A 22,801-nucleotide genomic window follows, 5' to 3' on the forward strand; every position below is an offset into this window, starting at 1 on the left:
AGAATAATCGGTATCGGCCAAAATTTTCATATCGGTGCATCCCTAATTTAATGACTACAAGTGAATCTGCACCTCATATCTGGTGCGTGACAGATCATTGTGTGAATGTGTAATTATACACACCAGAGGGAAGGCTGGTTCAGGCTCTTCTAGCTCTTCCAGCACCTCTTCATCAGAGTATTCATCTGATACAGTATCTGCATCTGACAGATCTGTAATATGAACATCTGGATGGTCCAACAACCAGGCCACTAAAGCCTCTACGCCTGAAACCCAAGCAATCACGAAGTAAGTTGCTAGCAAAAAAAATACTGTGGCGGTAGCATGACACAGATACTTTATGATTACAATATTAATATTACATGGTATTTCCTTCAAGGTACTTGAAAAACAAAGGTATAACTTACATCATAGTACCCAAATGATCATGGTTTTACTCAAATACCATGATAAGCAATGGCATTTTCTCCTAAGGGCAAAAACTATGGGCACCCGAGCATGTAGTACAGACACCGAATTCAATTGAACATTTCAAAAACTTGAGTTAGCGGTGCATTACCTGGCACTACAGAAGTGCCTGTGGTTCCAGACAGTGATTTAAGGGCAAATTCAATGTTTTTCCTTTGAAAGCCCATATCCATCAGCTGCAGGACGATGGGTGCAGGTGGCACAGGTGAAGTCTTTTGCTTCTTCTGCTTGGGTGGGCGCATATGCTGCACAGTGACCGGTGTGGTGGCCTCGCTGGAGCTGCTGTCCTCAAACAAGGGGGAGGATGGGTGTGTGGATTCAACTGCCAGATACTGACACACTGCCAGAGCTGCTGCCTAAACACATACAGGCACAAAGTCATTTGAAATTCAGGGAGAAAAAACATGGAAGAACTGGGTGATGTAACATCTGAGCTGGTAATTGAAAGGCTTTAAGTTCACAATCACATACAAAGCAAGTTCAATAGCCTCTGAGGCATAATGTTGATTACCACAGACAAATAATATTTGTTATAAAATGACCTCCAACTCCTGGCGGTGGAATATGGCTTTGATGGGGGATGGTTGAGTGGATGCTGACAGCAGCTGCTGGAGGAGGATGAGGGGAGGCTGAGGACCCTCAGGAGAAAAATCTCCCACATCAGGAGACAAAGCACACTGATCCTCTGAACACAAACACACAAAATCCTTACAGAAGCACATTACAAAACTGTCATCCACAGAAAATAGAGTGTTGTTATTGTGAGACAGATATGGAACATAGAGAAAAGACACCATATTTAGAAGTCAGTGACCAAAAAAAAAAAAAAATCTACACGTGACCAGCAGGGGGCAGTGATGCGATACAACTGAACAGGATTCAGTAATTCCCAGTACGTTACAAACAGTAAATAGATATAATCACTCCTGCATTTTCTGGTTGGTGTGTGAGCTGTGAGAAAATTGGATCACTTATGACACCAAAGCATTGAAGCAATTGCACAGAGAGGAAGACAAGAACAACTGAGTGAAACAGGGCATCAGAAAATGCATGCGGTTTGAAACTCAAAGTGAGATGAAGGGAGACATTCTGGTCTTACCTGTAGGATTGGGGCTGACATCTATGACGGCTGGCTGAGAAAGGATCTGTCGGAGTTTGTCCTGGTGGGAGAGCAGAGCACGCGCTGCCTTCAGGATGTACAGTCTGAGCTGCTGACACCGCAACAAATGAATATCCACCTGATCAGCTGCAATGACAAACACGCAAACCAGAATATTTATTATCATACACAGATTTGCTTGTGTGGAACAGATGTTTTTGCATGGGAAGCTGCATGAAGAGTCTATTTCTTTCCTCATCAGATCATCAAAATGACATTTGATTAGTGATTGCTGCATATAGCATACCCGGAAGTCCTCTGCTGAGGGATTTCTTCATGCGTTGTTTCTCTAGTTTGCTTCCCGCCAAGTTGACTAGCTGAGCCCACACTGTCAGCATAGGCTCAGTGAAGGGCAGGTTCTGAACACTGAATGGAATCATATGAAGCTACAAAGATATCAAGACAGACAGAAAATAAACAACAATATCAACCACAGAGAAAAACAATGGCTATGTTCGTAAAAACATACTACTCTTAATATATCTGCAATATATAGTACTGTATACATATTGTGCATTATATTATACATAACCGTTTTCTTTAGGTGTTTTTGAAGTTCTCTTATGCTCAACAAGGCTGCATTTATTTGATCAAAAATACAGTAAAAACAGTAATATTTTGGAAATATTACTATTTAAGGATGCTTTGTTTAAAAGAAAGTTCAAAAGAACACTTTTTTTTAATAGAAATGCATCCTTGCTGAATAAAAGTATTAATTACTTTCCTTTTTTTTTTTACTGACCCCAAACTTTTGTACAGTAGTATACATACAATATACAACAGAGAACACTGTTACTTCCCAAGTTGAGCACCTTACATTGTGGGATGTAGTATTCTGAACAGTGTGTGTTGGTGCATATGTACCGGTTTGAGCTGACTGAGCAGACAGACTTTGCAGTTTCTCATCTCATGGAACTGAACAGTGATTCGTCCTTTAGGTGTAATGCGAGTCACAGTGCCCTCCCCATATTCCTCATGAACCACAGGTCCTCCCAGACGCAGACGGTCATCGATCCCACCAATGACTGCCAAAACTGCCATCAGACTGCCCACCGCGGGGTCTTCTGCATTGGGAAGGTAGTCTTCGAGCACAGCCTGATAGAAACACACAGTAGAAAAATTCAATATCATCTAACACCAGGGCTCAAACTAATATATGGTACCTTTAGTAAAATACTTCCATAATTTTACAACACTAATATTAGTTGGCTAATGAATATGAAAACATCAAAATTTGACTTGTACCGCTTCAGTGTGTCTGCCTGCCATGACACCACTGATACTGCTGAGCTGGGAGTTAATATATTCATTAATAAGGCTATTCCATTGGCCAAGGGAGTGAAGTGTACGCAGTACGGCCACTATTTCCTCTGCTAGAGTACTGCTGTGAGTGGCTGTCAGAGAGGCTTGAGGGCGTGATTTTCTCCTACGTATCGAACCTTCTGTAAAGCACAAAACGTGATGTTAAAGTGACACCCTAATATCATAATTTGTACTACCTCAAAGAGCACATAGTGAGAAAGGAGTTAATAAATGTACAGTACCCCTGAGGAGGGGCAGATCTGAGGAACAAGTGCTGAGCAAGCTGCCAAGGAACCCAAAGAGTTTCTCCACCAGAAACTTCATATCCTGAGAGCGCTGTGTCTTATCCCAGGATGGCAATACTGTCTGTAGAAGCCGCAGGGCAAGAATCTGCCAGGGAGTGAGGAAAGATGGATTAAGTGGCAATAAATGGATCCTGTCAACCACACTTCTGCACTCATTTTAACCCTGTGGTACTCATGAGGGTTTTAGAATGACAATTATACAGTAATGAGACAAGGAAAGCTCTCATCCTCTTGGTAAATCCAGTCAGAACGCATAGTAAGTTTTGAATGAAACCAGGATGCAATGCTGGCACCTGTCTCTGTAGCGTGACTGCAGTGAAGGACTGGTGGCCCTCTACGATGCGTATAAGCAGACTGATCTTTGCAGTTTCTCATCTCATGGAACTGAACAGTGATTCGTCCTTTAGGTGTAATGCGAGTCACAGTGCCCTCCCCATATTCCTCATGAACCACAGGTCCTCCCAGACGCAGACGGTCATCGATCCCACCAATGACTGCCAAAACTGCCATCAGACTGCCCACCGCGGGGTCTTCTGCATTGGGAAGGTAGTCTTCGAGCACAGCCTGATAGAAACACAGAGTAGAAAAATTCAATATCATCTAACACCAGGGCTCAAACTAATATATGGTACCTTTAGTAAAATACTTCCATAATTTTACAACACTAATATTAGTTGGCTAATGAATATGAAAACATCAAAATTTGACTTGTACCGCTTCAGTGTGTCTGCCTGCCATGACACCACTGATACCGTTAAACTGCTTTAATTTACTTTTTTTTTTCATATCAATCTACACTCCATACACCATACTGACAAAGCAAAAACAGAATGGTCACAACTTCGTAAATGTATTAAAAATAAAAAAAACTGAAATAAGTACATCACGTAAGTATTCATACCCTTAACTAAATATTTAGCTGAAGCACCCTTACGGTCTCAAGTCTTTTTTGTTTGATGCGACAAGCTTTTCTCATTATCATTTGGCAATTATCCACTATTCTTCTCCTCACCTCTTCACCTCTCAAGCTCTGCCAGGTTGGATGGGGCAGATGCACATTTTCAGCACATATATGATCATGGAGCTCAACTAGAATGACCATCAGCTTCTTGTTCACCACTCTAAACAAAGCCCTTCTCCATCAATTGATCAGTTTGGCCAGGAGGCCAGCTCGAAGAAGAGTCCTGGTTGTTTCAAACTTCTTCCATTAAGAGTAACAGAGACTACATGCTTCTATGAACCTTCAATGAAGCAGAATTTTTTTCTGAACTCTTCCCCAGATGTGTGGCTTGATGCAAACCTGTTTCTGAGCTCTACAGGCAGTTCTTTTGACCTCAGGGCTTGGTTTTTGCTCTGATATGCATGATCAGCTGTTAGACCTTTAATTAAGACGTGTGTGCCTTTCCAAATTATACCCATTCAGTTGAATTTGCCACAGGTTAACTTCACTTGAAGTGTAGTGACATCTACAAGCAATATGAATGCTCCTGAGCTAAATTTCAACTGTCCCAGATAAGGGTATGAGTACTTATGCAATGGAATCATTTAAGTTTTTTATTTTTAATACATTTACAAAGATGTTAAAAACCAGTTTTTTGCTTTACCATTATGGTGTATGGAGTGTAGATTGATATGGAAAAAAAGTAATTTAAAGCAGTTTAACATAAGGCAGCAACATAACAAAATGTGAAAAAAATGAATACTTTCGCAAGGCACTGTATATGCCAACATTTAAATTTGTAATTTGATACAATGCACTTATTGTGTATTTACATTTTTAAAATGTTAAGGATGCACCACCAATTATTTTGGCCACCAAAAATAATCGGCTGAAAATGGCATTTTCAGTTTTTGGCCGAAAGAGAAAAACAGCCAAAAATATAGCGTGCGTCGCACCGCCCAGGAGTGTTCAGTGCGCAGGTCTCACTCTCCCTCCAGCTGTCGTCACTGCGCGGTGTGACGCTCCGCTCAATGTTCCGCTCTTTGAATGTGAGTTCCGTTGAGTGGCTCTTGGCCCATGTGAACGCTCTACTCGTGTACCACTCATGCTCAGCGGAACAGCAGTAACTAACACTGTACCTAACAATTATTTTATGACAAGTACAAACACACCTAATAGATCCATAAAATACACTTAATACACCCAAATATATACACCTATAACAAAAGGTGTACAAACATTTTAATATAATATAATATAATAAAAAGAACTGTGCTGTTACCAGTCTTGTCATTGGTTCCACTCTCCACCAGTATCCTGAGTAGACCGCACAGAGTGCTAATAGCGTCAGCCTGCATCACCTCAGCATGAATCCCAGAGGATAGTGATAGTGTCTTCAACAGATTAACTGTACTGGTCAACATGATTGCAGTGGGGTGAACACTCTTCTCCATCACCTCCCCTTCTAAGAGAAAGAGAGAGAAAGAGACTGTATAAATCAACATGGCAATTTTAAGACCAAGACTGGGTAGTAAATGCTTTTTTCTTTGGCATGACACACTGCCAAAGTGCATCACAAACCTGTGTCGTCCTCTGTATCAGAGTCTTCTGTGGCCGGTTGGGTAGCAGGTGGCGGCTCGGCCAGTTTAAGGTCATACTTGCCCTCTTTGCCCATCCTGTAGGAATTGGTGCTGCTGGTGTCCCACTGGACACGAATCCAGCCATCTTCTCCCAACTCCCCAATCACACGGCCCAGGCCTGGTGGTGGCCCATCCTAACACACACCAAACAGGAACATGAATAAACTGAGCTGACAATGCCTTATCCACATTTGCAATGCAGAATTTATACAAGCGTGCACAAATGCAAACACGTCAGCTTTAACTTACCTGATCTCCCCATTTCCAGTCAGGTCCTCTCATCACCCTAGCGCCAATCTTCATCATAACTGCCAACTCAGGGCCAGAGGCAGGGAGAGGGGTGGGGGCCGTCTCCTTCCTGGACTCCTCGAGAACTGTAGCTGAGCCTCCATGAGCTACAGAGCTCGGATCCTCCTCACTGCTATCAGAGCTGGGACCTGTGCAATTCAATGCCAACATATTCACAATCAAAAATTACAAAACACACTAAACAGTAAAGAACTGTGCCAATTGAAAATAGAACCAATATGTCCCTATAGAACAGAGATCAACTGACACGACAGAATAGAACCTACCTTTACCCTATACAATAAAGTCCATCTGACCCCATTGTATTTAACCAATCTGACACAATACAATTGGCCCTATAAACTAAAACCCATCTGATTTAAGAAGAAAGCAAGTCAAGAGAAGGTCCTGACCAATGAGTCGAAGAACACTCTGGGTGAGGGCGAGGATGCCAGAGTTCAGCAGGAGACTGAGGCTGTTGGCTCCATGTTTGAGAGTGAGCATATGGAGCATGGCCAGCAAGAAGCGAGCCTGAGGAATGGTACCCAGACTGGGGCCTGCTGGGTTTTCATTAGTGATGGTCTGCAGAGGCACTGGCTGCACACCTGGAGGAGAGGAAACAACACTAAATACCGTACCATTCAAATAGTTGGGGTCAGTAAGATTTTTTTTTTCTTATTTCATATTTCAATTAAATGTTGTTCTTTCCAACTTGCTTTTCAAAGAATCCTGAAAAAAAATTGCAAAAGCGTTTTCCACATTGATAATGTGAAACTGTAGAATGGGGTAACGGTCAAAATTCAGTATTGCTATGACAGCAATAAATTTACATTTTTAAATATATTCAAAGAGAAAACAGTTATTTTAAATTGTAATAATATGTCATAATATTAATGCTTTTACTGTATTTTCTAACAAATAAATGTGGCCTTGGTGAGTATAACAGGCTTCTTTCCAACAAAAAGAAACAATCTTACTGACCCCAAACTTTTGAACGGGTAGTGTATGATTAGTGTATGGTAGTGTATGGGATTACTGCAATTGTTTGGGTATAGTGAAATTACGTACCCAGCTCTTTGAACTTGACGCTGGCCTCCAACAAGATGTTGCGGATATTCTGGATGGCCCAGGCATAGAGCTTACCGAATGTCACCTCCAGCAGCATGCGGTTAAATGGAGGTATGAGATCTACATCTTTTAGACAGTCAGCCAGTGGTTCTCTATCAAGGCAAAACAGATATTAATGTAAATACAAACCAATGTAATTTACGAGATGCTGTAGAACAGGATCAAGAAATCAAACTTCCTGCTTATATCTTTATACTTGCCCAATATTGGTCCCTTCAGGTATGACTCTCTGCCAACCACAGAGCATGGCGTACTGTACAGAGGGCAGGAGGAAATTTTTGGAAGCCAGCTTCAACATAGTGTCTATACCCTCCAGCCGGACCTCAGCTCGCTCCAGCTGTACACAAGTGTCAGATAATATCAGACTCCCATAGTTCTTTATGTCACAGTAAAGTTAAATAGTGTCATTTACAGGTTCAGAACTACCTTATTAGGCAAAAGAGATGGGAGTGGTTGAACATTTTAACTACCTGTTTAAGGAGGCACTTTCTCATCTTCTCCACATCCAGCGGTTCCTCCTTCAGAGCAAACTCAACGATGGCACTCATGAGGCTGGACTGAGAAAAGGAGCCCTGAACGCTGTGCTTTAACCAGCGGTACTTCTGAACACTGCCTATGGTGTTTAGCAGAGGCTGCCACTTATCCTGCTATAAGATAAAAGAGAAGAAAATTAATAAGGCTGTCAATCAAATAACATTTTAATAGAATGAATTACATGATATGTTTAATTCATCAAATTAATTGTATAATAGGGCGGTCAAATCGATTAATTGCATCCAAAATAAAAGTATGTTTACATAATATATGTGTGTGTGTACTTTGTACATTTATATGTGTATGTGTACATTTATATGTGTGTGTGTACATTTATATGTGTGTGTGTATATATATATATATTTATAAATATAAATACAAACATACATGTATATATTTCTTACATATATACATGTATGTGCGTATTATATATATATACATACATATATATACATACACAGTACACACACATATTGTGCAAACACAAACTTTTATTTTGTATGCGCTTAATCTTGATTAATCAATTTCACAGCCCTATTTTAATCATATTTGTAAAGAAAAGCTCCTCAATAGAGATGATTTAAGATGTCAAATTTAATAACGCAAAGAGACCCATTCGATGAAAAACATTAAATCAACCAAAACAACACATTAAATGTTAAGAAATAATAAAATAGCAAGTAAATTAGTAAAAATAGTAAAATAAGTAAAGAAATTAGTAAAGAAAATAAGTTTATGCCAAACAAAAAGAAAAAGCATAAATACTCTGAAACATACAGAACGCATAAGTGAATCCCCAAAGTAATTTTAACTGAAAACGCTGCTGTTGAAGGGGAAGGTATTTAAAGCAACTTTGAAAGGAACTGTCCTGTAGCTATAACACATGCAGATAACACCAAGATGACAGAGCCAGACACGCAAGAGTTATTTATAGAGACACACCACAGCTGTGATAGCCTCATCAGATCTTGCCGAGATATGCATAATTAAATTAGAGAGAGAGAGAGAGAGAGAAAGAAAAAAAATGCTGAAGGTAAATGGAGAACAGCAAACCTTTGAGGATTTGACAGCAGTTTGTTTCTTGTCCACAGGGGCAGGGCTGATGGGAGCAGGCAGTTCCTCATTGGTCCCTTCCCTCTCCATCTTGCACTCCTCCAGATCAGCTGACTCTGACTTCTTAGGCACTTAAGAGATTAAGCAAAACATGCTATAATTATAAACTGAACATACTTTTACACTGAACACTTAAATCAACTGTTAAGACTTGTCACCTCTCTTTTTGCGGCGGTCTCTGATCAGTTTCTGCGTGATCCTCTTCCAGCGAGGCTGAGAGCTCAGCAGTTTCAGTTTGGACACAATGGACAGGTCGTTACTGACGGCAGGTCTGAGCTCATTAAACAGGAAACGCAGCCTCTCGATCACTGGGGCGCACACCTCCTTATAAGAGCGGCCTTGCTCCTGGTGCGTCTGTACCAGACGGGGAAAAGGTCAGAGAGCAGGGGTCAAAGAGGTCATCATGATGTAGATGACAAGGTGACATCCCACATTACCTGACATGTATTAAAATCTAAAACTAAGGTACTAAAGTGTGTGTAATTAAATTTCATCTCAAATATGACAGCTTGTTCTGCATATTCCAAGGAGCAAGGTACAATGTATTGTAACACATCATATATATATATATATATATATATATATATATATATATATATATATATATATATATAAATACAAACATACATGTATATATTTCTTACATATATACATGTATGTGCGTATTATATATATATACATACATATATATACATACACAGTACACACACATATTGTGCAAACACAAACTTTTATTTTGTATGCGCTTAATCTTGATTAATCAATTTCACAGCCCTATTTTAATCATATTTGTAAAGAAAAGCTCCTCAATAGAGATGATTTAAGATGTCAAATTTAATAACGCAAAGAGACCCATTCGATGAAAAACATTAAATCAACCAAAACAACACATTAAATGTTAAGAAATAATAAAATAGCAAGTAAATTAGTAAAAATAGTAAAATAAGTAAAGAAATTTGTAAAGAAAATAAGTTTATGCCAAACAAAAAGAAAAAGCATAAATACTCTGAAACATACAGAACGCATAAGTGAATCCCCAAAGTAATTTTAACTGAAAACGCTGCTGTTGAAGGGGAAGGTATTTAAAGCAACTTTGAAAGGAACTGTTCTGTAGCTATAACACATGCAGATAACACCAAGATGACAGAGCCAGACACGCAAGAGTTATTTATAGAGACACACCACAGCTGTGATAGCCTCATCAGATCTTGCCGAGATATGCATAATTAAATTAGAGAGAGAGAGAGAGAGAGAAAGAAAAAAAATGCTGAAGGTAAATGGAGAACAGCAAACCTTTGAGGATTTGACAGCAGTTTGTTTCTTGTCCACAGGGGCAGGGCTGATGGGAGCAGGCAGTTCCTCATTGGTCCCTTCCCTCTCCATCTTGCACTCCTCCAGATCAGCTGACTCTGACTTCTTAGGCACTTAAGAGATTAAGCAAAACATGCTATAATTATAAACTGAACATACTTTTACACTGAACACTTAAATCAACTGTTAAGACTTGTCACCTCTCTTTTTGCGGCGGTCTCTGATCAGTTTCTGCGTGATCCTCTTCCAGCGAGGCTGAGAGCTCAGCAGTTTCAGTTTGGACACAATGGACAGGTCGTTACTGACGGCAGGTCTGAGCTCATTAAACAGGAAACGCAGCCTCTCGATCACTGGGGCGCACACCTCCTTATAAGAGCGGCCTTGCTCCTGGTGCGTCTGTACCAGACGGGGAAAAGGTCAGAGAGCAGGGGTCAAAGAGGTCATCATGATGTAGATGACAAGGTGACATCCCACATTACCTGACATGTATTAAAATCTAAAACTAAGGTACTAAAGTGTGTGTAATTAAATTTCATCTCAAATATGACAGCTTGTTCTGCATATTCCAAGGAGCAAGGTACAATGTATTGTAACACATCTGCAATACAAGAATATTTCCATTATTTAGATTGTCATTGCTCACTTTTATCAAAGAACACTTGGCCTGGTACACCATTCGACACACATCAATCACACATTTCGGAAGGGACCTCTGTTTCCCCTGGTCCACACCCAAGGCACATTGATCAACAAGCGAGAGGGCGACATGACCTGTATAAGAAAACAGAAATTGATAGTAACAATGTAAACTAACCAAAAACTCTAAACAGAGTTGTCAGAGCAGGATTTCAGAAACTTAAAATATATATATATGTGTGTGTGTGTGTAAATACAGAGCAGCCACCACCATTCAATACAACAATAGCTTTTTAAGTTACCAAGGTCCTGGTGCTTGAGAAAGCAGCAGAGCAGCAGGCGGCCCACTTCCTCTACAGGATGTTCGGGCGGAAAAGTGATGGGAGTGATGAGATGGTACTGTTTACAACACCGCTCGATTTGGCATAGAAAGTCCTGCAGCAAATAAGAAAGAACCCCACATTAACCATCAGAACACATCCCAAATCCAAGGGTCTCTCCTTCTGATAAACAATCTGACAGTGAAATATTAGGGAATGGGAAATGTATAATAAGTAATACTAAATGAAGAGACAAATAAATGATACTCTTTCACTGTGTATGACCTTCACAGTGTGGTCCTGGGTGTTGTTGTCAGCGATGGCCTGCAGGAAGGGCTGGGCGTGATCACTCAGGGTGATTCTGCGGCAGTAGAGTTTGGCTTTGTCTGGTGTGGTGGTCCCAGGAGAGCTGCAGTGGTCCTCATCCTTCTCCTCATTATAATTATAGTGGATCTGACTCGTCTGAAGACCACCAAAGAAAATCGATGACTGGAGCCATTCTGGAAGGTATAAGATTAAAGGCGATTTAAAATGTGAAACATTTTAAAATGTCTTAATTTTTTTTTTTATTATTTTACTTCATAATTGTACATAAAAAAATATATTGTATATATCATGTTTATTTGTTTTTTTAAATTCCCTTTTTTAATTTTAGTTTTATTTTTTATACTTGTTTCTTGGATTTTTTTATTTATTTATGTATTGATTTTTTTGAAAACCACTGAAACGTTTGCAATGTTATAACCTAAATAAATAGACTCACTGGCACATTCTAACTCTATGCGAGAGAGAGGGGTGCTCATAGCCAGATATGAGGCATGTAGCCCCAATAGCAGACCAAGGTTTCTCTCAGCATCTATCAGAGGTGAGGACAGACTGCTCAAGTCAGGCGTTGTCACCATTTCCTGGTTGGGCTGGAGAACGACGGAGGCAAAAACAAGAAGAAACATGAAGTCCAAACATTCTGAGAATAAAACAGCTTGAAACTGTAATGCAAAAGTAAGACAGACCTCCATGTACTGTCCCACACAGAAAGCTTGCATGAACTCCCTGGTGTCTTCAACCTGTAGAGCAGCCTCTAAAGCTACCACAGGATCTTCTCCTGCAAACTGGGCTGTGGGGGGAAACAGATGTCAATAAACTCTTTAATTGAAAATAAACTTCAAGTAAAAGGCTTCAGTCATTTTTGTAATGTTATACCGAGGATGCTGTTCCCAGTTAGAGTTTGAGTCTGGAAGTCTTTAATGTCATAAACCTTCCCATCAATGACAGTCCAGAAGCCTCCATCTTTGTTATGATTCTCCAGGTCAGCTTTGCGGATAAGCGACACTTCCTCATTGTTCTTTGAGCTCGACCCATTAAAAAAGAAACCTGCAAAGAAAGAGAGGCTCACCTTATTGTACTTCACTGCTCTTCATTTACAATATTGCGCTTTTCTGTTTTCAATTAACTTTAGTAAACTGACTAAATATTGTGTTTAAAAACATTGCAAGTTTAGGTTTTTAATCACATAGAGAGAGAGATCAAGAGATTTTAAAATGCATAAATATATACATACTGGATCAAAGCATTACTCAGTTAAGCAATCAGACTATCTTGGTTATGAATGAAGTGTGTGAATTGATCTTTCACATACCCATGAGTCCAGGCCAGGCGAGATCAAAAAAAAAAAAAAAAACACCAAACGAAAAATAAAACAACAGTATATACACGTTTCAGATAACATTACACAATTATTTAAAATGTAAATTATTTTTGACACTTTTCCCTCAGGGGTCATTAATCTGTTTCCCCCTCCGTTTTGTTTTTGGCAGTGCTCTGTTGAATGTTGCAGATATAAGGCTTGGAGGGTGAATAAATGATGAAGTGACAAATTAATAAAACATGCGGACCTGGATCTCAGCCGTGACGGCAGCATTCAAAGCGGATTCCAGCCCTCCGTCCGCCATCAGACTACTAACCAAAAGGTCAATCATGAAGCGACGGCCAGGACTTATACTCATCTCATTAGCAGATGCTAAAAAACAGAGAAATGCTTTTGACCATCAATGCTGTGATAGAAACAATCATGACTTCTTGTGATAACAGAATCTATGGTACGAAGATGACTTATCCACTAGATAAAGTTTCTAGATGTAAACTAGCCAACTGCATATAAATTAAGAGTGACAATGCAGAATCATGAAAGAAAACACTGACTATTGATTAAGAGATGCAAATAGTGCTAAGTGTTATCTAGCAGTTTTCCAAGCACAGAATGTATGCACTGACCTGCATTGGGCAGCAGTGAGGACAGGGCTCTTGCTCTTTCCTCTGCAGTGGGCAGTAGCACTGACCAGCCACTCTGGAGCACAGCCTGGGCGGCCGCCTGCACAGTATTTAAAACCCCTGCGTTGCTGGCCAGCGTCACCACCGTCTGCTTGAGGTTATTAAGCAGCCCACTTCCCAGGCCCAGACCCAGCTCCTCAGGGTCCACTTGGTTACTGATGGCTGCATGGAGCTGAAACAGTTACAATACAATGACAATTTTCATTTCAAGGTGAACTATCCTTTTAAGAGGACATAAGCTCTACCATTCAAACAGGTATTTCAGAATAAATCAATGTACATTGCAATTTAAATGGCAGTAACCTGAAATTTTAGACAACTGACCTGTAGTCTGAGCAGGTTTAGAGCAGCTACAACCATGCACTCTTTCTCCTGCGGTGGTGGCCAATCAGAGCTGCCATCCATGCCCTCGCTGACCTGCCGAAGCAGCAGGTCCAGCTGGTCAAAGGTCATAGTGCACACGTCCACCACGAATGGTACGCGGAGCCCCACAGACCACTCAGAGCATGACGACCACGCAAAACTCTGAGAGACAGAATATAAAGATAAGAAGCATGCAGTCAAAAGCATTATACAATGAATTACATCCTTGTAAAAGACAGGTCATACCTGGCCAGGACCGCAGGAGATGCCCACTATATGTTTGGAATTGAGGCCCGGCAGGGCTTTAGGCTGCTTCTTATTGGAGAAGAGTGTGTCAAAGTGCTGTAGTTTATCGTTACTGCCCCAGCTGTGCACCTCCCCTTCTTCTGTGAGGGCCAGGCAGTGTGTAGAGCCAACCGCTATATCCACCACTCTCTTACCTAAATTGACAAAGAATTAAATGTTATGAGCAAACTTCAGATTAAAAAATGCAGATGAAAACTGGTAATCAAGTCAAAATAAACCATCTTTTGAAATGTATACTGATAAAGTCAACATGAAATGCCATTTGTACACCATTTTGCTTCCATAATGTAACATTTACAAGTGAAACAGGTGAATATTAATTGGGTAAAAAAAATTTTAGGGAGAGACTTGATTTTATCCATCTGGAACGAACTGAATCTGAATCTAAATCTGGACTGTGAAAAGTGGCTATTCCATAACAAAATGGAGAATGAGAAATGGCATTGGAGGACTGGAGGACTGCCCTCCTGAAACAGTCAGCACCTACTTTTTGAGCCATTGAATAACTAAATTAACTGTTAGCCAGAAATGCTGTATTACCTACAGTAATGCCTAAATATTTGACTATTGGTTAAAATGAAGCATACTGTAGGTGACATCACTGCAAAGTCCTTTCAGAGGCAGAGCAAGATATTATATTTCAGTGTTATTTTATTATTTTAATTGATCTTTTATTCATAGATTGTTTTTTTTCTAGTTTTTAAAATATTTTAATATAGCTTTATTTTTTTCAGTTTTAGTAATTTTACTACTTTTTTCCTCTAATATTTATATTTTATTATAATATTATCATATCAGCTTTAAATATTTACAAATTAAATATTTGCATAATTTAAAACAATTTATTTTAATAGATTTAGTTCATAATAACAGTTGTATTTTAATAAAAGACTACAAAAAAAATCATCCTTTGGAATAATATGTGCATTAAACATTCACAATGAGTAATTTTTCCAAATACGATCAGGAATATGTATTAAAAAAAAAAAATTCTGACTTTGGCTTCAGTTTTCAAAAACCTGAGATGTGTATTTTGTGAAAACACAATGGGTGAAAAAAGTGGAAAACACTGAACCTTGTAGACTGTCAAGCAGTTTGGGATAGCGGACGTGTTCGTCAGTGCCGTGGCCGAGTCTTTGATTGTCTCCTTTGCCCCAGGTGTACACTTGTCCATCTTTAGTAAGAGCTACGGAGAACTGGCTCCCACAGCACACCTTCACGATATCCCAATCCTGTAACTTCTCCACGAGTTTAGGAGTTTTGCATCCATCACTACCCCCACGGCCAAGTTTACCATAGTCTCCATCACCCCACGACCATACCTGACCTGTAAAGAGCATGCAAGAGAAATGATCATGCCATCCACTCATCATCTTAAAACCACTGCCGGAAGTACCCTTATCAGATGTCGCACCATTCTCAGTCACAGCGAGGGTCTGAGCATCTCCACTTCCACAGGCCACATCAATCACCTTAATCCCCTTTAGAGCAGATACCAGCAGGGGAGTGGTCTGGTCCTCACTAGAGCCTTCAGAAAAAACATACACACATCATTTAACTCTGTCCTGAGGTAAGATTCTATATGTCTTGTTATAAACAGCAGTGGATTTTAGCTGGATTTATACTGGAGATGTTACCGTGGCCCAGCCTGCCGTAGTTTCCTCGGCCCCATGTGTACAGCTCTCCATCTGCTGTGATCGCTGCACTGTACGTGCTGCCACATGCGATGTGAATAACTTGCTTCCCCGCAGGCCTCCCTGAGAATACTGCAATCATGGTGGGTTCCTCTAAATACCTGTAGAAGTGCAAAAAATAAACAAAATGGATTTTCTGTGATTCATTGTAAACAAAGAGCTATATACTGTTTTTATATTACATAGTACTGTTTTTGGCTGGCTGAAATGGTTGGTTTTGACTAGTGGTCGACCGATATATCAGCTTTGGCATTTTTCAAATATCGGCATCAATCAGTTTTTCTGTTTGGCCGATGTGTTCGAAGCGTTTATTTTGATGGCGCACCGGACTTTTATTTTGATTGCGCTGAGAACGACAGTGCCTGAGAACACAATCTATGTCTAATAAACATTTAATTTCACAAACCTTGCAGACTTAGTGGAATCCAGCTGTGAGAGTGTGCATTCGTATCCTGCATGATCGGATACGAACGCACTCTGCGTGACGGTCGGTCTGTGCGAATTGAATGCAGACAGGAGGAGAGTTCAGCTTCACGAGACACACGATTGACAAACTTTAAACTCGTGATTTCAAACTATGGTGTGCTTTATCCATTTGCCCACTGTCATATTCACGTAATTTTCATTGTGAGCTTTATGTAAAATTAGTGTTACATTGGCTTTAGTTAAAAAAATAAAAAAAAATTCTATTTTAAAAAGAAATATATAAAACATTTCCAATGCACACAAACCTCCCAGATTACTGAGTACCCTGTTGGTTGCAGTGTTTACATGCTTTTCATTTATGTATTTAAATGATTATTTAAAAAAAAAAAACATTTGTGAAAAATACTGTAATAGGATTTCAGAATCAAGAAGTGGTCATCTAAAAAGTATAAGTATGTTTATTTTACACATTTCTTTTTTAATTAATTTACGAAATAATTAAATTTCTTACAAATTAATTAAAATAAATAAATTCTAATTATTTTTTATATATATATATATATATATATATATATATATATATATATATATATATATTTAATTTATATCGGCCTCCGGCCAACCTGCTTTCTAAGATGTATCGGAGACAGTATCGGTCGCCCACTAGTTTTGGCTGGTCAAATCACAGCACTGAACATTCAAGCATTTTTTTTTTAAATAATTGCTGAGGTGTTTATTTCAAGCAATCCATGACAACACACTAGTAATTAGCCTTAGATGACCTTGATATTAATTTATTTTTCCCTTTAATATTACCACAGATTGTTTTTATTCAGCAAGGATGCATTAAATTGGTCATAAGTGAGCGTAAATTCATTTATAATGTAACAAAATATTTCTATTCAAAATAAATTGTTTAAAAAAAAAAAAAAACATTCTACTAACCAAAGAAATCTGAAAAAAGCTTTCCACAAAATAACCAGCACACAAATAATAAGAAATCAGTATATTAAAATAACTTCTGAAGGATCAAAAATAATCTTTTATTAAATTAAAAATTTTCTAAAATTAAATTTAACAAATTAAACGTTAAAATAAATTAAAATTAATATATTAATAAACAGGTATCTTAAATTGCAATAATTTCACAATATTACAGTTTTACTGTATTTTTTAACAAATAAATGCAGCCTTGGTGAGCATTAAAAATAATTTTTTAAATCGTATCTACCCCAAACTTCTGAACTGTAGTGTATATACTGTATATGGATCTGAGAGATATAATAGGAAGTTTGATGATGTTGGTGTGCACTTACGTGGCGTCTCCATGTCCCAGCCTGCCTCCATCTCCACAACCCCAGGAGAATACCTCCCCATTGACTGAAAGAGCCAAGTAGTGCTGCCCATCTGGGTGAGCGGCAAGCTTAATTATTTTCCTGGATGACAATGCGTGGACTAGCATAGGGGCCTGACAGGAAATCACAGGTTTATTAGTTTAATGTGCATTCCAAAGTAGAAAATATAAAGAGACTATTATGGGTCAGCAAGAGCTATACACGCATTTACATTAATTTGTAAAGTATGGGAGAGAGGAAAAAAAACAGCTAACAAAATGAGGGACTCACTAGTATAGTGCTTTTGTAATTTTGTGTGTAGACAGCACCAGTGATGGTCAGGATGAGGAAACCCTTCTCTGAGCCGACAATCTGTGTGACGCCCAGGTTTGACAGTGCCTTGCACTGAATTGGTCCATTCACATTAGCGTAAGGCTTCCATCCAAGCAGACCCCAACCAATCACCTCCTGCAGGGTACCCTGGAAGTGGGAAGACATGAAGAGATTGAGCTCTATGAAGAATGATTTTGTTTTCCTCAGAGATTATAATTACAAACAAGGATTCCCTGGGGCTTCCTAGAGAGTCATTGTGCTCTTGAGTCAAGAAGCAGCTTCAACACAAACAACAAAAAAGGGGGACTCTAGGTAGGGCTGGGCGATATAGCAAAGAAAAATGTATCGACGATATAATATTTCATATCGATCGGTATGATTAGAAAATTATTTACATTTTTTATAACCTTTTTTAAAAGAAAGAGCAATAGAATTTTTTTTATTTTATTTTAAATTTAACCACTGTATTTTTAAATCCACAAATTCGTGACGCGCTTTCTAAAAGTTTAAACTGTTTTAACTTTGCATGGCTACATCTCTTGTGTGAGACGTGAGAGCAGCAGTCATATTTGTCTGTCTAAAAAATGCGCTGAATATGCGTTCTGTGTGAATGGCTTGGTTTCGGTTTTAACCTTTATCAAGATCTTCTACGCATTGAGCTTCTATATTTCTCTAATATTTTGAATGAATAACGCAGCAACTGCACGTCCTGTGGGCTAGACTAACAAAACATTAAAATGTGACTACGTCACTTACATTATCATCACCACATCTCACGCTCCACTAATAATAATTTGTTATAATAATTGGTTACATTTATATAGCGCTTTTCTGGGTACTCAAAGCTCTTTACATGAAAGCGGGGGAATCTCCTCAACCACCACCAGCAATGACGCTCCCAGACGCACCTAACATTTGATTGTACTATTTTTGCATTCAAATGCAAATGTTTATTTTAAATTAGACTAATATAAAAAAAAAATTATTCACAATGTCCTCATCACAGGCAGGCACAGCACTCAATTCAGCATGTGTTCGTGTGTGCTGTCTGCGTCACTCAGAGCAGGTGCCTATATCGTGCACTATATTGAAAATGTTTTGTGTATTCGGGTGTACCGTCGATAAATATCGATACCGTTTTATCGCCCAGGCCTAACTCTAGGCAACCAGGTAGTTTGATTAAGATGACACAAAGCTGAGCCACTGTTTCTTCCTGTGTGACAAAGAAAATGCAAATAAAATGCCAAGACGGTTGAGCGTGTTGCATGCAGTACCTTGTTAGAGGTGGGTGAGCTGCACTGTGGGGGGCTGCATGGGGCTGCCAGGCGGTCCAAGTGTGCCATGATGACTACAGCTGTCTGCCGCAGATCAATGGCCAGGTCATTATCTTGAGGCAGCGTAAGGTAGCGCAGAAAACTCTCGTTTGGGCTCAGAGGGGCCGAAAGGATCTGAGAACATAAGTAGCCAGATATAAAACCTGGAAGGACAGTGCAGTTATAACAATTATTCAGGGATTCAATCTCACCTCAATCTCCTCTTGGGGAACATGCTCCTCCTTACTACTGTGGATGTTCTGCAAGCGCTGCAGGAGGGGCAGCAAGGGGGCGCTGGTGCCTTGGGTCGAGCGCTCATTATCCATTTCTCTGGTTCCACTGTCCCAAAGCCTCAGCAGCAGCAGAACCGCAGACAGCAGCTGACTACAATACAAACACCCGAAAAAGCGAGTTAAGAGTATTAATGAATAAGACCCTTCAGTTCTATCAAAAGTCTCAGAAAATCGCATGCAAGGTCCAAAATTAACTCTAGGTAAGGGCCAACTGAGAGTAAAAACTGGCTTTCGGTTTCAGCCAATAATGTTTTTAGGAATTTTAGCAAAAGTTATTTTGGACAGTGGTCATATGTAACAGCATGCTGAATACCTGAGAGTTCCTCGCTGCACTGCAAGCTCCAGCAGGATGGCCAGGGCCAAGTGCTGATCCTGCAGGGGAATGTTACTGGCCGCTTTTCCACTCGCACTTCCATGGATGTCACTAAAAAAAAAAAATGAGTAAAATTAGCTTAAATAACAAAGAGCTTTAGGAACGTGTGGATTTATGATCAGTTTGTGTTAAAAAATCAAGTTGAGGTCAAAAATAATTTTTAAAAGGAAATTAATACTTTTATTTAGCAAGGATTTAGCTTTAATTGATCTAAAGTTACAGTAAGTACATTTATAATGTTAAAAAAAATCTTTCAAATAAATGCTTTAGGTGTTTTCAACTTTCTATTTAACAAAAAAATCCTGATAAAAAAAAAAACAAATCACTAACATTAATCAGTAAAACTGTTTTCAACATTGATAAAAACGTTTCTTGAGCACCAAATCAGCATAGTAGAATTATTTCTGAAGGATCATGTAACTCTGAAGACTTAAGTAATGACTTCTGAAAGTTCAGCTATGTCATCACAGGAATAATAAAAATTTTTAATATATTTTAAAAAATTCAATTAAATTCTAATAATATTTTTACTGTATTTTTGATTAAATAAATGCAATCTCGGTGAACATTTTAAAAGTCTTACTAAACCTCATACTTTTGAAGGATAGTCTAAGCTTTCTAGTTGGAAAATAAAAACTTATTAAACAAGAATTAATATTTCTACTTCTGCATTTGTGAATAGTGAAGATGACTGGTAAACCTGAGGAATTTGGTAGCCCTCTCGACCACCTCCAGCCAGACAGGCGACACTGTGCTCTCATCAAACAGGGTAGCTTCTGGGAGAGCCCGCAGAGCGTCCAGAGACTCCTGCAGTAACTCACTGCACAGGTCTGCATCATCTCCTGAGACGCCACAAATTAATAAAGTCAATTAATGCGCGTAAATATAAGACTTCTTTGTATAGTATACATTTTAATGATTTAACGGCTGTCATTATCATGCAGTGCTTTAGCTACCAGACAGTCTGCACTGTCAAAAATTTTAAAAATCAAATCAAACATTTATACGCAAATATTATTAGTTACTTAATAACTTAATTTAATATTAAACATTTTAAAATGATTCCGTGATAAACTCTATCCCACCAAAGACAGGAAAACCAGAACACTATAAACTTTATTACAGGATAAACATTCACCCATCCAATCGTCATCTTTTCTCTTTTATTCTCACAACTATGGCAGTTCAGCTCAAATCCAGCTCTCGGCTGTTCAATGGAATGTGTATATGGCTCAGGTTTCAGGGCACCTTTATTTCCAGGGCCAGAGAGGCTGTATCCACCCATTCCCTGTGGACACTGTGCTGCACTGTTTTCAACATCTAAACAGATCACAACTAGGATCTCCCACCAGTCTGTAACCTTCTGCTTAGACTCAGGGTTTCAGCTACAATCAGAACAGAAAATTCTTCTTACGTTTGCCCTCAACTGAGTTAAACTGCAAAGTCGACCTTTTGTAGCACCACTTCCTACCTGAAGTGAAGATTAATGATCAGCCCAAAGAAAAACTGTTGTGCTTCACATTAAGCCTATAAAATCTAGAAGCTGAGCAATTATTTGACTCAACAACTATTGTAAATGTAAGCCATATTGAAAGGTTTGACAGAAACTCATTTAAGTCCATTATCTGTTACACTAGATCAGGGGTGGCGAACCCACGGCTAGCGAGCCGCTTGCGGCTCTTTCACTGCTCTTGTGCGGCTCTTCAATCTATCCACATGTTCTGTGTTTACAATCCCAATTTATTTTTAAAATGTAAAAAACATAATTTTGCAATAAAGGTTTATGTATTTAAATGCATTTGCCGAATTTAATTAGGATTTTCAATATGTATTATTATTTCTTGTCTTTCTTTTTTTTTTTTTACACAACCTCTCGCGCGATTTAACGTACGTTAGCCAGTTGACACACGATTGACGAAGTTTGTTAGTATCAATCGTCATGGCAGAGTTAGGGAAGCGCACAGCTAAGCGTAAATACGAAGATGAGCACAGAACATTTTTATCTGAATGGGAGCCACGGACGGAGCTCCAGCCATGTTGGGATCTGAGAAAGGTCTTATAGGGCTGTGTAAAGCTGATGATCGTTTTCCAGAATTTTGGACATTTCACTGTATTATCCATCAAGAGCACTTGGTGTCTAAAAAGCTGAACTTAGACCACATCATGAAACCTGTGCTGGAAATTGTCAATTTTATACGCACACATGCTCTCAATCACAGACAGTTCAAAAATCTCATTGATGAACTTGATGAAGATCTTCCATCTGATCTGCTTCTTCACTGCGCTGTGAGATGGCTTTCAAGAGGTAATGTGGTTTCTCGTTTCTTTGAGCTTTTGAATCCAGTGAAGCTGTTCCTTGCAGAGAAACATAGGGACTATCCTGAGCTACATGATCCCCAGTGGATTTCAGATTTGGCTTTTTTAGTCGACATGCTGCATTATCTAAATGGACTGAATGTGGATCTGCAAGGGAAGTTAAAGATGCTGCCTGACCTGGTGCAGAGTGTTTTCACATTTATCAACAAACTCAAGCTGTTCAAGACACATCTACAAAAGAGAGAATTCACATATTTTCCGTCCTTGTTGAAGGCAAGTGGACAAGCAGCAGAGGTTGTAAAAGGGAGTACTGCACGGTATGTAACACTGCTTGAAAATCTTGAGCAAAGTTTTGAGGACAGATTAGAACTTTCTAAGGATGACAGACTTAAGTGTTCTGAAGGAAGGAACCGTGGCTAGCCAAACCATGCTGGAAATGGCTTACCAGATCTCCAGGCTCGGCGAAGAAAGGCAAAGGCAAAGGAAAGAGCTGCTCTTGATCCCACCCTAGCTAAACCCTCCACTCCTTTACTGACTGGCCGAGTACTGAAGAAACAAACAAAAACATTTAGGCCAAT

At 39.2% G+C, this 22,801-nt stretch overlaps 1 protein-coding gene across 1 annotated transcript in view; it reads right to left on the minus strand.

Moving 5' to 3' along the window:
• LOC107582805 (E3 ubiquitin-protein ligase HERC2-like) overlaps positions 1 to 22,801 on the minus strand; it is a 55,313-nt gene that overhangs the window by 20,888 nt on the left and 11,624 nt on the right. Inside the window, exons 6-47 of the mRNA XM_016268826.1 lie at positions 22,669 to 22,769; positions 20,608 to 20,749; positions 19,848 to 19,958; positions 19,454 to 19,625; positions 19,203 to 19,376; positions 17,887 to 18,075; positions 17,578 to 17,729; positions 15,779 to 15,936; positions 15,556 to 15,669; positions 15,217 to 15,468; positions 14,082 to 14,275; positions 13,797 to 13,997; positions 13,416 to 13,644; positions 13,037 to 13,161; positions 12,781 to 12,808; positions 12,345 to 12,515; positions 12,155 to 12,258; positions 11,908 to 12,058; positions 11,430 to 11,644; positions 11,127 to 11,259; positions 10,832 to 10,959; positions 10,389 to 10,584; positions 10,171 to 10,301; positions 9,036 to 9,231; positions 8,818 to 8,948; positions 7,701 to 7,877; positions 7,431 to 7,567; positions 7,171 to 7,322; positions 6,516 to 6,707; positions 6,064 to 6,251; positions 5,756 to 5,948; positions 5,446 to 5,639; positions 3,658 to 3,798; positions 3,528 to 3,593; positions 3,172 to 3,319; positions 2,873 to 3,069; positions 2,492 to 2,722; positions 1,875 to 2,013; positions 1,568 to 1,714; positions 1,011 to 1,153; positions 560 to 824; positions 124 to 266 (exon numbers count right to left, since the gene is read on the minus strand). Of these exons, the coding sequence (XP_016124312.1) occupies positions 124 to 266; positions 560 to 824; positions 1,011 to 1,153; positions 1,568 to 1,714; positions 1,875 to 2,013; positions 2,492 to 2,722; positions 2,873 to 3,069; positions 3,172 to 3,319; positions 3,528 to 3,593; positions 3,658 to 3,798; positions 5,446 to 5,639; positions 5,756 to 5,948; positions 6,064 to 6,251; positions 6,516 to 6,707; positions 7,171 to 7,322; positions 7,431 to 7,567; positions 7,701 to 7,877; positions 8,818 to 8,948; positions 9,036 to 9,231; positions 10,171 to 10,301; positions 10,389 to 10,584; positions 10,832 to 10,959; positions 11,127 to 11,259; positions 11,430 to 11,644; positions 11,908 to 12,058; positions 12,155 to 12,258; positions 12,345 to 12,515; positions 12,781 to 12,808; positions 13,037 to 13,161; positions 13,416 to 13,644; positions 13,797 to 13,997; positions 14,082 to 14,275; positions 15,217 to 15,468; positions 15,556 to 15,669; positions 15,779 to 15,936; positions 17,578 to 17,729; positions 17,887 to 18,075; positions 19,203 to 19,376; positions 19,454 to 19,625; positions 19,848 to 19,958; positions 20,608 to 20,749; positions 22,669 to 22,769 (6,751 nt within the window). The remainder of the gene's footprint in view (positions 1 to 123; positions 267 to 559; positions 825 to 1,010; positions 1,154 to 1,567; positions 1,715 to 1,874; positions 2,014 to 2,491; positions 2,723 to 2,872; positions 3,070 to 3,171; positions 3,320 to 3,527; positions 3,594 to 3,657; positions 3,799 to 5,445; positions 5,640 to 5,755; positions 5,949 to 6,063; positions 6,252 to 6,515; positions 6,708 to 7,170; positions 7,323 to 7,430; positions 7,568 to 7,700; positions 7,878 to 8,817; positions 8,949 to 9,035; positions 9,232 to 10,170; positions 10,302 to 10,388; positions 10,585 to 10,831; positions 10,960 to 11,126; positions 11,260 to 11,429; positions 11,645 to 11,907; positions 12,059 to 12,154; positions 12,259 to 12,344; positions 12,516 to 12,780; positions 12,809 to 13,036; positions 13,162 to 13,415; positions 13,645 to 13,796; positions 13,998 to 14,081; positions 14,276 to 15,216; positions 15,469 to 15,555; positions 15,670 to 15,778; positions 15,937 to 17,577; positions 17,730 to 17,886; positions 18,076 to 19,202; positions 19,377 to 19,453; positions 19,626 to 19,847; positions 19,959 to 20,607; positions 20,750 to 22,668; positions 22,770 to 22,801) is intronic.

Source organism: Sinocyclocheilus grahami, unplaced genomic scaffold (assembly GCF_001515645.1).
Source record: "Sinocyclocheilus grahami isolate Dianchi unplaced genomic scaffold, SAMN03320097.WGS_v1.1 scaffold47.1, whole genome shotgun sequence".
NCBI classification, from domain to species: Eukaryota; Metazoa; Chordata; class Actinopteri; order Cypriniformes; family Cyprinidae; genus Sinocyclocheilus; species Sinocyclocheilus grahami.